Source organism: Diabrotica virgifera, chromosome 5 (assembly GCF_917563875.1).
Source record: "Diabrotica virgifera virgifera chromosome 5, PGI_DIABVI_V3a".
NCBI lineage: Eukaryota > Metazoa > Arthropoda > Insecta > Coleoptera > Chrysomelidae > Diabrotica > Diabrotica virgifera.
The window spans coordinates 234445620-234461275 of NC_065447.1; the positions used below are offsets into that span (position 1 = coordinate 234445620).

The window sequence follows — 15656 nt, forward strand, 5'->3', positions numbered from 1 at the left end:
CCGTTTACACACAATGATAAGTTGCAACAACTCTATTGATTTTGATAAGTTGTTTGATTTATCGCTGTGTCTAAACGCCGCTTTAGATGTCTCGGAGACCATCACCTACATGATATTCGTGTTCAGCGACCCCAAAAACCTCTGAGTAACGGGTTTGCACTGATTTTATATTAGTTTTCTACAAAATTCTAGGAGAAGATGTCCGTTGTGGCCACCAGGTGCGTCGGAGACCATCGCTGTCATGGTCGGTTAATCAACGACCCCAAAAACCCCCCATTAGCGACTTTGCATACTTATTTTGTTTCTAATTTTCACAAAACTCCAGAAGGCAGTTCTGTGCACCAGGTACCGTGAAGACCATCTGCGTCATGATATTCGTGTTCAGCCAGCCCAAAAACCACCTGGTAGCAAAATTGAACTCATTTCCGTCGATTATTTCCAATAACAAATGTTACAAATGTATTTTTTCTGCATGCATTTTTCCTTTCTTCGAAATGCATTATAAAAAATGCAGTTTCTTTGTTGAATAGTGCAGTTTTAATTTTGTCATCATTTTTGTTCACAAAGTTTCCTAAGGCCCATGCGAATCGAATGCAAAAGCTTTCATTGATATTCATCCAACTGCAAAAATTTGTTAGGTCATTAACTCGCCTAATAAAAGTACCATCAAAAATAACGCAGGCCAGTGTATTGTTTTTTTATTACAATATTTTATAATTTTGGTCCATTTGTTGTAATCGATGTTTACTTTAGAATTCCGAGTTGGAGGAACGTTGTACAAATCACGCCAAAAACGAACAAAACATGAGAAAAGAACATCTCGATCTTAGGACTCACCTTGACTTGAAAGAACACGAAATTACATCACTGACCAAAAGGAATGATGAGCTAAGATCGCAGTTGAATGATAAAATGTCTGAAATGGAGAAGATGGTGAAAGAATATGAGGTGAGTTTATTTTTTGAGAGTAATCTGTAGGGTAATTTTTTTTATTCTTCTTCAATATATTATTATGTACTGTAACTACGTGACAATAACCTAACAATAAAATAATACATTTTGAGATCAAAGAGTATATTATTCGGAAGCTATTTCCTTGAGGCATTTTAATATTATTATCTATATTTAATGGAAATTAATCAGAATTAATTACTTTTTGATACAGGTATCTAACTAACAATAATTACCTTAGACAAATTTGGTGATAACAATGTACATATACTAAACAAATTATGCAATAAATTAAACGTCATTCTTTACTTATAAACAATATATTATATAAACAATGTAAATTCGCAATTTAATTTTAAATACTAAAGGTGAAGACCGGTAAATGGTAAATTACATGAAAAAGTGACAGTTTTACTGAAAAAGCAGAAAATTCTCTAAAATAGGAGTTTTTAAAGTTATTTTTGTTAATTTGTTGCTTAATTATTGCACAAAAAGCTCCAAAAATCGATTTTTTGAAAATAATTAATAACTTATACAAAGTGAATAACAATAATTAATTTGTTTAAAATATATTGGTAATGATTTTGAATCAATAAAAGTGATTGTAAAAATACTAAGCATAATTCAAGAAAAATTAAGACATATAAGTAGATTTGATTTGAAGAAGATTTGATTTTCAAATAAAAAATTATTTTTTATAAAATTTATTGTTAAAATACCTATATTATTTATAAATATAGGGTGTTCAGAAACTATCCTGACCAACGAAGATTGGATATTCTTCAGATAATTTTAAGACAACCCAATTCACCTAGACCGAAAATGCTTACCAAGGGAACTAGTGAGCTAGAGCTCTTTGATGATGGCGTCCTGGAATTAGTTTTTTTAATACCCCCAGAACGCTTGTATTTAGAAAAACGAAAACTGGTACACCTATTGATCTGCCAGAGATAAAGCGACTCCAGACATAAAGCGAATTTCTAGTACCGGTCATAGGCGTCCGTTTTGGTTAGAGCAACGAATACTTATATATTTTTGACACTAGATTATTAAAATGTGAGGCATTCTAGTATTAAAAGGTACTCTTACTTTAAGTCGGTAGAATACACCGTTTTCTAAAAAAAGTGAATTTAAAAATTGTTCGTTTTTTGAATTTGAAAATAATTTTCATAGTACGTTCTTTAAAGGTAAAATATTGCAAAACCTCTAAATTTTAAAGAGCCGCTTGGATTGACATGAAATTTGGCATGCACATAGCTATCAAGTCAAAGAAAAAAAAAGTGATATTGTGCCGATGTGTGCTTTTGCCCTAGGGGTGAATTTCACCCCCTTTTGGGGGTGAAAAATATATGTTCCAAATAAGTCCGGAAACGGATAAAGTGACTAATTCTAAGCAACTTTTGTTCTATAAAGTTTTTCACCAAGTTAATACTTTTTGAGTTATTTGCGAGTGAATATGTTACAAGTAAAATTTAATAAAAAATTTTGGTCTTGGTAAAAGGTATATTATTTTAAAAAGCCCTATAGGGCTACAAACATCGAACAGAACGTTTTCGCTCTAAAAAGAGCATCATCAGTGTTGCCTAAAATAAGTATAACCATATTAATTATCAAAATGTTGAACTTAAAGTGATGACCAAGGTAGAATCAAAGTTTGGTTATACTTACAAGAACATGGTGAGCCAACCAAAAAATACGAAGGTCAAAGCCTTTCAAAAATGGACTAAAAGTCACATCAAAATGCTAACATAGCAAATTCCAAAGGATGGATATAATCCCTAAGGATATGGCCCTAGGATAACATATGACTCCCACACGTTGTAAGTGGGTCAAAGGTAACAAATTAGGTCATTATGTTACAAGAGCTGACAGGCAACTAAGATGTGAGATATCAAAAGCGAATCTGTCTGATGTCAAGACAACAATTGTCAATGGAACTTGAAGTATCATGAAAAATTGGTTACACAGCTACTAAATTTATAGTTGTTTATAGTACAAGCAATGATAACAGCTAACATCAGTGTGTTGGAATTATAAAAATAAAGAGTTAGTGAGAATAGATTATCTAGATGTAAAATAGAAGGGGGGAATTTGAGTACCCACAATCATCAATGAAGTGTACGTAAATTGATGAAGAAAGGTAGGCAAAACAACATACAGATAATGTAATGTATGGTTTATGTTTTGAAATTAGATAATTTATATTTGTGAACCAACACAAATGATGGCTGAGAGACTGGCTGAAAAACTAGAGACAAAATAGGGGTCGTGATATCAAATGCTGAAAAAGTTGTAAATGCAAAATCTTATTTATAAATTAATAAAATATAGATGGGTTCATCAACACAAATTTACAAGACTGAAAAGGTTGTATTACAAGCTTAGTCCAAATTTCTTTATTATGTCCTTTTATGTTAAATAACATCTAGGGCAAAGAAAAATTAATAACTTGGATAAAAGTGTCTAAGCTACAACTAAAGTGGGGTCAGATGAAGATAAGTGTTGAGTAAGATTATTGAGTATATGAGAAAATTAAAAATTGTGTTTATTTGAGATAGATGAGTTTGTGGTATATAAAGTAAATTTGACATCACTATTGAGACTAATGAACATTATTGAGAGACTGGGGACTCCAGAGACCAGGCAACCAAACAAACCAAATGATGAATGAAAGGTTGGCTGAATGGAATAACTACTAGATGTGTGAAACTTGAAAGATATATTGTACAGTATTATTGGTTGATTTAGTTTAGAATGAAATAGTTATGATTGGACACTAAACGAAAAACGGTTTGAAAAGATGATGTGGAGAGAATGGGATATATATTGAATAGATATAGTTGTGTACAAGTTGTGACAAATGGATGTTGCGGATATAGTTGAAATTGCTTTGTTTGGGAGAAGAAACATTTGAAGAAAGGATTAGAAGATTATCGAAAATTGAGTGAACATGTGGATGTGTGTGAATAAGAAGAGAAAAGAAAGAAATAGAACAATATTGGTAGATGCGAATAATTAGGAGAAATAAAGTAATATAAGAAACAGATTTATAATGTAATTTATGAGAAAAGTTGACGATGTAACGGTTGAAAGTCACGATTGAAAGACACATGGCGATTAACACAATTTGGACTTCTCTGTTTCTCTTTGACTATTTCAAGATCCTCGTATAGGTCCAATCTCAGAAAGTTTTTATCGGGAATGTTATGTATTAGGGATACGTTATCAGGGATATTGAGAGTATGGTTGTTTTGTTTAAGATGTTGAGAGAAGGTTGATGTATTCTCTCTTTTAGTATGTTCAAGTGAACGGGAGGCAAGTGACCTACAAGTTCTCCCTATATATGTGGCATCACAATCAGAGCATTGCAATTTATAGACACCGCTACGATTCATGTAGTTAATAGGGTCTTTGGAGTTGGAAAGGCACTGTCCTAAATTACTTGATACCTTAAATGAAATTTGAATGTTATCAACTGATCTTTTAATAATATCTCTAATATCTCCAGACAAACGTTCATGATGATATGGTAAGGAAGTGTAAATGGGTTTGGTGGTCGAATCTCTGGGGAACGCAGCCTCTCTCAAGACTCTCAGTTGTCTCTTATGGATAAACTTGTCTATGATGTTAGGTTCGTAACCATTATTGAAGGCTATTTGTTTGAGAATGTTCAATTCTTTGTTGTAATTGGATTGTGATAGAGGGGTAGTTTCTAAACGGTGTATGAAACTGTGAAATGCTGAATATTTGTGTGAAATGGGGTGATTAGATAATAGGGGTATGACATGGTCCGTCTGTGTTGGTTTCCTATAGATACTGAAATCGAAATGGTCATTTAATCTGGTGATAGTGAGGTCAAGAAAGTTAATGGATTGGGATGATTCTAGTTCCATGGTGAACTTAATATTAGGATGGATTTGGTTGATTTTAGAAAGAAGTGAATCAGCTAAATTAGAATTCCCGGCTATGAATAACAAACAGTCATCCACATAACGAAACCAGTGTAGAATCTCCGGATTTTTCATGATCTGTGTGGATTCTAGATGATCCATGAATCCACACAGATCATGAAAAATCCGGAGATTCTACACTGGTTTCGTTATGTGGATGACTGTTTGTTATTCATAGCCGGGAATTCTAATTTAGCTGATTCACTTCTTTCTAAAATCAACCAAATCCATCCTAATATTAAGTTCACCATGGAACTAGAATCATCCCAATCCATTAACTTTCTTGACCTCACTATCACCAGATTAAATGACCATTTCGATTTCAGTATCTATAGGAAACCAACACAGACGGACCATGTCATACCCCTATCATCTAATCACCCCATTTCACACAAATATTCAGCATTTCACAGTTTCATACACCGTTTAGAAACTACCCCTCTATCACAATCCAATTACAACAAAGAATTGAACATTCTCAAACAAATAGCCTTCAATAATGGTTACGAACCTAACATCATAGACAAGTTTATCCATAAGAGACAACTGAGAGTCTTGAGAGAGGCTGCGTTCCCCAGAGATTCGACCACCAAACCCATTTACACTTCCTTACCATATCATCATGAACGTTTGTCTGGAGATATTAGAGATATTATTAAAAGATCAGTTGATAACATTCAAATTTCATTTAAGGTATCAAGTAATTTAGGACAGTGCCTTTCCAACTCCAAAGATCCTATTAACTACATGAATCGTAGCGGTGTCTATAAATTGCAATGCTCTGATTGTGATGCCACATATATAGGGAGAACTTGTAGGTCACTTGCCTCCCGTTCACTTGAACATACTAAAAGAGAGAATACATCAACCTTCTCTCAACATCTTAAACAAAACAACCATACTCTCAATATCCCTGATAACGTATCCCTAATACATAACATTCCCGATAAAAACTTTCTGAGATTGGACCTATACGAGGATCTTGAAATAGTCAAAGAGAAACAGAGAAGTCCAAATTGTGTTAATCGCCATGTGTCTTTCAATCTTGACTTTCAACCGTTACATCGTCAACTTTTCTCATAAATTACATTATAAATCTGTTTCTTATATTACTTTATTTCTCCTAATTATTCGCATCTACCAATATTGTTCTATTTCTTTCTTTTCTCTTCTTATTCACACACATCCACATGTTCACTCAATTTTCGATAATCTTCTAATCCTTTCTTCAAATGTTTCTTCTCCCAAACAAAGCAATTTCAACTATATCCGCAACATCCATTTGTCACAACTTGTACACAACTATATCTATTCAATATATATCCCATTCTCTCCACATCATCTTTTCAAACCGTTTTTCGTTTAGTGTCCAATCATAACTATTTCATTCTAAACTAAATCAACCAATAATACTGTACAATATATCTTTCAAGTTTCACACATCTAGTAGTTATTCCATTCAGCCAACCTTTCATTCATCATTTGGTTTGTTTGGTTGCCTGGTCTCTGGAGTCCCCAGTCTCTCAATAATGTTCATTAGTCTCAATAGTGATGTCAAATTTACTTTATATACCACAAACTCATCTATCTCAAATAAACACAATTTTTAATTTTCTCATATACTCAATAATCTTACTCAACACTTATCTTCATCTGACCCCACTTTAGTTGTAGCTTAGACACTTTTATCCAAGTTATTAATTTTTCTTTGCCCTAGATGTTATTTAACATAAAAGGACATAATAAAGAAATTTGGACTAAGCTTGTAATACAACCTTTTCAGTCTTGTAAATTTGTGTTGATGAACCCATCTATATTTTATTAATTTATAAATAAGATTTTGCATTTACAACTTTTTCAGCATTTGATATCACGACCCCTATTTTGTCTCTAGTTTTTCAGCCAGTCTCTCAGCCATCATTTGTGTTGGTTCACAAATATAAATTATCTAATTAATCTAATTTCAAAACATAAACCATACATTACATTATCTGTATGTTGTTTTGCCTACCTTTCTTCATCAATTTACGTACACTTCATTGATGATTGTGGGTACTCAAATTCCCCCCTTCTATTTTACATCTAGATAATCTATTCTCACTAACTCTTTATTTTTATAATTCCAACACACTGATGTTAGCTGTTATCATTGCTTGTACTATAAACAACTATAAATTTAGTAGCTGTGTAACCAATTTTTCATGATACTTCAAGTTCCATTGACAATTGTTGTCTTGACATCAGACAGATTCGCTTTTGATATCTCACATCTTAGTTGCCTGTCAGCTCTTGTAACATAATGACCTAATTTGTTACCTTTGACCCACTTACAACGTGTGGGAGTCATATGTTATCCTAGGGCCATATCCTTAGGGATTATATCCATCCTTTGGAATTTGCTATGTTAGCATTTTGATGTGACTTTTAGTCCATTTTTGAAAGGCTTTGACCTTCGTATTTTTTGGTTGGCTCACCATGTTCTTGTAAGTATAACCAAACTTTGATTCTACCTTGGTCATCACTTTAAGTTCAACATTTTGATAATTAATATGGTTATACTTATTTTAGGCAACACTGATGATGCTCTTTTTAGAGCGAAAACGTTCTGTTCGATGTTTGTAGCCCTATAGGGCTTTTTAAAATAATATACCTTTTACCAAGACCAAAATTTTTTATTAAATTTTACTTGTAATTAATGGTATACAGCCAGCTACAGGAAATTCTTCCTAGTGGATTTTTGAATATGTTAATTTTTCTACAAAATTACCACGTTTTCAGACGGTTTTTCGAAAATAACTCAAAAACTAAGTATTTAGTCGAAAAAAAATTCTTATCAAAAATATAGCACGTAAAAAAGTGAAAAACATAGTGCATATATTAGGTCAGTATACCTTGCAGAGTTATAGCTAATGAAAAATAGGTTTAAATTCGTCAAATTCCAAATCGAATATTTTAACGTGCCATAACCAAAAAACTAAGCACTTTTTTGAGGAAAACTCATTTTAGCTATTTTAAAGTGTTTAAAAAATGCTTATTTTTGTTTTTTAAAACAATTTTTTAGCATCAAAAGTAAACAAGTTACTCTCAAAATAAAGTTGGTCCCTCCTTTTGGTAAGAAATCGGGAAAATCAAATTAGCATTTCAAATGAACTTAATTGTTACCACTTCACAAGTTTTTTACTCGCGTATGTATTGATCATAATATGATCTGTAAGTTTCATCGGTTCAAAGTCCTTATTTTTGAAAGAGCTGTAGTTAAAAGGGCTTGAACGAGTCACTTATCACGAGTGTATGCAAATTTAGAAACACCGAATCTTAACCAATTTTTGTCTTACAGAAAAACAAAAAAATACAAAATATTCAGAAAAGTAAAGCCGACTTTTTTTATTGTTTAAGATTTTTAGTATCTCTAACAATTTTAAGTTATTTTGAAAAAAATCATTTTTTTCGAAATTAAAATTTTTAAAAATTTTACTTCACAACCAAATTTTTTCAAAAATAAGCACCTTGTAACGATGAAACTTACAGATCATATAGACACAACATAAGTAAACTAACTTGTGAGGCGGTAACTATTAATTTCATTTAAATTGCTAATTGGGGGTGATCTTCCTGATTTTTTTTTTGCCAAAACAAAAGGGATCAACTTTATTTTGATCGTAACTTGCTTACATTTGGTGCTAGAAATTTTTTTTATAAAAACTTTAAGAAAGTTGTAATGTGTTTTCCCCAAGAATGCTTCATTATTAAGATATTTCACATTGAATTATTCTATTTGGAATTTTTCGAATATGAACCTATTTTTCATTAGCTATAACTCTGCTTTTGCTAGGTATAGAGAACTAATATATACACCATTTTTTCACTTTTTTATAGGCTATAGTTTTGCTAAGAATATTTTTTTCGACAAAATGCTTACGTTTTGAGTTATTTGCGAAAAACCTGGTCTAAAAACGTGGTTATTTTGTTGAAAAATGAACATATTCACTTGCAAATAACTCGAAAAGTATTAATTTGGTGAAAAAACTCTATAGAACAAAAGTTGCTTCAAATTAGTCAGTTTATGCATTTCGGGACTTATCTTGGACATATATTTTTTCACCCACGAGATGGGGTGAAATTCACCCCCAGGGCAAAAGCACACATCGGTACCATATCACTTTTTTTCTTTGACATGTTAGCTATGCGTATGCCAAATTTCATGTCAATCCAAGCAGTTCTTTAAAATTTACAGCAAAAACCGTGAAAGAATGTACTATCAATAAAAAACTATTTAGAAACAACGAAAACTGGTATGACGATTACTTTATCTTCCAGAGATGAATCGATTTCATCTATTGCGAATTTGTAGTACCAAAATACTAGTGCCGATAGAATACACCGTTATTTCTGAAAAAAAAAATTTTCAAATTTAGAAAATGATTTTCTTAAAATAATTTTAAATCGATTTTTCTAGAAAACGGTGCATCCTACCGACTTAAAGCAAGAGTACCTTTTAGTACTAGAGTTTAGTACTTTAGTACTAGAATAGCTCACAATTTAATAATTCGGTGTCAAAAATGCTTACAATTTAAAGAAATAAAGTTATGCGATAAAATAACCGTTGCCCTACCTAAAACGGGCGCCTATGACCGGTACTAGAAATTCGCAATTGATGGAATCGATTTATCTCTAGAAGATTATTGATAAAAGTATTAGTTAGTGCGGAATAATTTCTTCTAAATATGGTAAAATATAAAACTTTGTTGTTCTGAAGCTGTTTCTTTGTGGCATCTTACACAATTTACTATTTTATTGTATAATAGTAGGGGAGCGAAGTATGATAAATGTGCAGTCACTCGAGCGCTTTGGGGACCTATTTGGTTGTGAAGAGTAGGTCCTAAAACCAAAAAAAGTTAAGTAAAGTTTTCCATTTAAGTGGGGACTTTCCATTTTTTAATCGAATTTTCCATTTCCAACAATCGTTTTTTCCGATTAAAGCGCCATCTATCCACAATTTGAAAAAATGTTTCGAATAAAAGTTGCTTATTTTTACGTAAAGAATCCAAATCTGGAATAAAAATTTGGGGCTCCTATTTAAGATTTTAAAGTAACCCCCCATCCCACTTCCGTGGGGGGTAGTGTTTGGTACCATTCGATAGATTTTTTAAAAATATTTATTAAGTGTATTTTGCACTTTTTCGATCTAATGTTTATTTTGCGAAATATCGCGGGATTGGTATTTAAAATTTTAAATTTACCCCCCACCCCTCTCCGTGGGGGTCATGTTTGGTATCATTCGAAAGATTTTTGAAAAATATTGAACACGTATTTTTTAGTTTTTCGATCTGTCATTCATTTCGCGAGATATTCGCTTTTATATTGTGAAACTATGGGACTCGCCCATTTCCTTACGCCCCGTTCAAATCGTCAGATTTTTGAAAATATACACTGTTTTGCATGTCCTTAACTTACCTTATCTTAATCTGACAATTTCGAGTATTTTTAAGGATAGATTTTTTTTCGGGTCCCCTTAACAAAGTCGCTGTGTTAAGAGCCAATATAAGAGGTACATCTGCAGGACACCAGGTTTCTCCCCATATGATAATCTGACGCGCTCGAGTAACTGCAAAAATCCCCGCTTGGGCTCCCCTACCATTGGGAAACAAACCACAATTTAAACTTTATGCAAATCGCAAGATAACAAATCGTCGCCGTTACTGCAATAGGTCGTATGTCAAAATAGACGATTTTTCAGGAGATGAAAAAAATAATATAAATTTCAGAAATTTCGTATTTTTTATTTGATTTTTTAAGCGTACTATGTTTTTGCCAAATTATTATTAATATGTCGTATTCACATGTGATATTTTAGAGTATGCTAGAACAGATGATTTTGGTTTGGAAAATGCCTTAAACTGAGAAGTGAATAATTTTGACATACGACCTATTGCAGTAACAGCGACGAAATGTAAACTTGAAAAAATACAACGACTTAAGGTTGATTTATGTTAGGACGGGGCGTGGACGATACGTGCCGTAGAACAATAGAAAGCGCACGTCGCAGAACGTGTCCCCGGAGTCGCTCCGTTCCTTTGTATGATAAACTAGCCAATGCTTTTCATATCAGACGGATTCTTCAACGTGCCCCGTAAGACAGCCGTGCCGCCGCCCACGTTCCCGTCCTAACATTCAGCCTTTATGCACAGATTCAACCTGCACATGAATACTGAAATATTACACATTTTGATAACGCTAAGTACCACTGTCCTATTTATAGGTCAGTAAAATAAAACATAATGACGATTCAACAAATTGTATTTCCGAGAGCTATTCATGATCATGAAGGCTGTTTATCTTATATTGTTTAGTTTGCCGGCTATGAGCTACATCCGAATAATACATACCGAATAATATTGAATCATAATTTCCGAATTCACACCATATTTATGTGAAGCACGTAGTTAACGGACAATGAATCATTATAAAATAAATCCCAGTATTAAAAATTTGCACAGATATTTGTAAACATAATAAAAAAGAAAGATCCTCTCTATTTCAGTTACTGGATTCCAAACAGCAAGGCCTGGAAAAAATGCTCTCCAAACGCTACTCCCTTTCTTCCGACTACAACTCATGTCTGGACGAAATGAGCTTCCTGATGCGAGGTAGTACAATCCCCATTTACTCTTCCCCCTTAAAAAATAAATCCTTTTCAAACAGCCCCTCCCTTCGAAAAACCGTCCTATCCCCCAATCCGAACATGTTGCAACAAGTGCTCGGAAGCACTCCGAAACAGTGCAACGGTTTGGGCATGAGGAAGGCTTTTTCTCTTAACACCATGTCCACCACTCGTTCTTTACCTAATATCTTTTGTTTTGACCGTTCAACCGTAGTTCAAGATCAAGTGAGCGACGTCGAACATGATTCCCAATCAACGTCTATTGGTGCTGTTACTTACGAATCTTTGCAGACTGAATTATTTCAGGTGAGTAAATGCATATTTTTTAAAAATGTATAAACATTTTCAATTTCTTTGCAATCCGAAAATGCAGCAGCATTATACTCTAGTTAAATTGGAGAGTGCAGGAAGAGTCTATACCGGTTTCGGGTATTTTTTTACCCTCATCAGTAGTCCCATATCCTTTTCTCTCAAATTTAAGCAGGTACCTCGCTTTGGGTCGTTCCGAATTGCAAAGAAAGAAATGCCGCGGGTATCCTAGAGACATCTACCGAGAAACAAAATAAGTTATCAATCAAGTAACACAGAAAACGATAATAAATATCGTTCCCATACCACCAGATTGACAATAGGTGGAACTTTCTCTGGTTACTACCCCCGCGATTTTCAAAAATTATAAATCATACGGGTGCCGAGACGAAATTAAGATTAGGGAATTCTAAATAATTCACGTCCCATCTGCTCAGCGTGGTAAAAGTTCCAACGAGAAAGATTCCTTAGTACTCCACAAAAGAGTAAATGAATTAAAAATGTATAAACATTTTCAATTTCTTTGCAATCCGAAAATGCAGCAGCATTATACTCTATGTGTGTGTGTGAAAAAATGGCTTGGATGCGAGTCCGTTAGCCACAGATTTTTATTTTATTTTTACCTCAATTTATTAGTTTTGTTATATTTATACGTATTTCACTTAAATGATTCTATTTGTTTCTTTCAAGTAGTTTATGAGTAATTTAAATATTTCCATTTTATGACAACTTAGTTAAACATTATACTCTAGTTAAATCGGAGAGTGCAGGAAGAGTCTATACCGGTATCGGGTATTTTTTTACCCTCATCAGAGTGATATGGTTACAACTACTGGAAGGTCTATGGGGGGTATGGTGTTAGGCGTATAAAGCTCAAAGTACATCCCAATGGGGAGGGGTTATAATCCCCCAACCCCCCCACTGGTTACGCCTATGTTTCTAACTAAGCATTATTTTTGTCCTGTCTGTATCAGGTCGTGTTTCTGCTGCGTATGTCATTGTTGGTCTGATGGCTGTTTTGTAAATCTAAATAACATATAACTTAAATCACATATAACTTATCAACAAAACAATTTGAACGATGGATGAACAACGAATACCAAAGGAAATACTAAAATGGCAACTAGAAGGAAAGAGAAAACGAGGTAGATCGGGAATCAGTTTGAGCGAAGGAATAGACAAAGAGCTTATAGATAGAAAAAGACCTATGGAACAACTGGAAGAAGTGGCAATTGGAAGTTGGAAGTCGGAAAAAAGCGTAGATTGTTATAAACAGACATGTCACTGACTAGATGGGCCAAGAACGAAAGATGACAGTTTGACAAAAAATTTGGAGACCACGGGCAGACAAGCGAAACTGGGGAAGACCCCAAATACGGTGGCCCGACGACTTCAAAACAATTGTGACCAATCGGATGGCTGAGTCGCACAACAGAAATAGATGGAAATAGCTGGAGGAGGCCTATGTTTAACAATAGACAAATCGGGCTTAATCGACGATGATGATTTTAACTTTATTTTTTAATTCAGTTATTGAATTTATTGCCTGGACTATAGAGGTGTCATGTCGTTCGCACCCCCTATCTGCTCACATCGCTGAACGCAACCTGTTTAGTGTTTATTTAGAAGGGAAAGATCTATTTTTATCATTCGCCTGCCCAAGAAATGAATAACGATAACTTTAGAATTAGTCCATATTGTGAACCTGCTACCGTATGAAAAAAATTCTGATTTGATTTCTTTGCGGATCCCTGTTCAAAAATGTCCGCTTTAAACAAATCAGAAGGGTGCCATGCGAAATTTTTAGGCAGAAATTGTTTAAAAATTTGGCTTGGTAAAAGGTATATTAGTTTAAAAAGCCCCTATAGGGCTACAAACGTAGAAACAAAACGTCTTCGCTCTGTAACCTCATTCATTCAAGTACACCTCATTGATGATTGCGGGTTTTCAAATTCGCCTCCTTTTTTATATCTTAGATAATTTATTTTCACTAACTGTTGTATTTTTATAATTCCAACACACTGATGTTAGCTGTTATCATTGCTTGTACCGTAAACAACTTTAAATTTAGTGGCTGCGTAACCAACATTTCATAAAACTTCAAGTTCCATTGACAATCGTTGCCCTGACATCAGACAGATTCGCTTTTGAAGTCTCATCTCTTAGTTGCCTGCCACCTGTTGTAACATAATGACCAAAAGTTACCTTTTGACCCACTTACCACGTGTGGGAGTCATATGTTGCCCGTAGCCATAGGAATTTTATCCATCCTTTGGATTTTGCCATGCTAGCAACTATATAAGACTTTTAGTCTGTTTTTGAAAGGCTTTGACCTTTGTATTTTTTGGTTGTCTCACCATGTTCTTGTAAGTATAACCAAACTTTGCTTTTACCTTGGTCATCATTTTAACTTTAACATTTTGCTTAATTAATATGGTTATACTTATTTTAGGTAACACTGATGATGCTCTTGTTACAGAGCGAAAGCGTTTTGTTTCTATGTTTGTAGCCCTATAGGGGCTTTTTAAACTAATATACCTTTTAGCAAGCCAAAATTTTTTATTAAATTTTACTTGATTAAAAATTCTTTTAAACAAATAAATTCACTGACATGCGGTATGTCATACCTTGCCGAAATAGTTATTTATGAAACAGTTCGTGAAGTATGCTTTTTGCGAACGCACGCGATGAGCACGAGCGATAGCGGTGCGAGTGCTATATATCGCGTAAGTTCGCATAGTTTCATACAATATTTTATCTACGATAAACAAATAAAACTAACTCTTCGTCACTGGAATTCATTTCTATTCTACAATTTTTAGAACTTTGACATTTAAAAATTCTAACTTCTTTCAAACCACAAAACTGTCAAAAGTTTTGTTGTAATTTATTGCTCAAATGTCATCACGATGACAACGCGAGTTGTCAGAATATTTGATTATAACGACAGAGATAGATACAGTGCATGTCTATTCTTAATTCAGATATACTTTCCAGTTTACCTCACCTTTGCAGTGTACGTCAACTTAACAAGAAAAGTTAGGTTATGTAGAGATGTTGGTGGTGGACATATACAGCATATTGTTTGATTTTATTTATTATTGTTACTTATAATTTTGTTAATTCTTTTTATTTTTGATTAAAGTTCTCTGTACATAACCTAACTTTTCTTGTTAAGTTGACGTACACTGTAAAGGTGAGGTAAACTGGAAAATATATCTGAATTAAGAATAGACATGCACTGTATTGGGACCGTGCAAGTTCGGCAAAGCGACCTCTATTTCTACGCTCTGTACTTTTATTCGCACTTTTAATTATATTGGCCAATTATATTAGTCCTGGTTGCTGGATAATTGTCAAGACCATAGTCCAAAAAAATAATAAGAAGAAAAAATAAGATGCAGGTTATGTTTAGCAAACGTAAACAATTGTATGTAGTAAATAAAATCAGTTATTAAAATGTAGTACTGCAAGCAAAATACAATTAATTAAATTTACCTTTATATAATAATTGCATATCATATCAATATTGTGGAGCAATATATAATTTTTCTGCGTCAGTGACAGAAGGTATGAAATATACGTCAATTTGACAATTTCAATTGACAATATGAATTATTTAAGATAGTTGCAATATTTCTACGCGACTCGCGCACGGTCGTTTCTCGTTTCCCCTTCCAAGTACTTGCACACCGCGACTGTCGTTATAATCAAATGTCCTTAACTCGCGTTGTCATGGTGATGACATTTGAGCAATAAATTACAACAAAACTTTTGACAGTTTT

General features: G+C 33.5%; 1 protein-coding gene across 2 annotated transcripts in view; it reads left to right on the forward strand.

Moving 5' to 3' along the window:
- Nucleotides 1-15656, forward strand: part of LOC114337070 (putative autophagy-related protein 11) — a 131819-nt gene that overhangs the window by 53796 nt on the left and 62367 nt on the right. For both annotated transcript variants that reach the window (XM_050650870.1, XM_050650871.1), the window contains 2 exons: nt 754-948; nt 11443-11868. In XM_050650870.1, coding sequence (XP_050506827.1) covers nt 754-948; nt 11443-11868 — 621 coding nt within the window. The remainder of the gene's footprint in view (nt 1-753; nt 949-11442; nt 11869-15656) is intronic.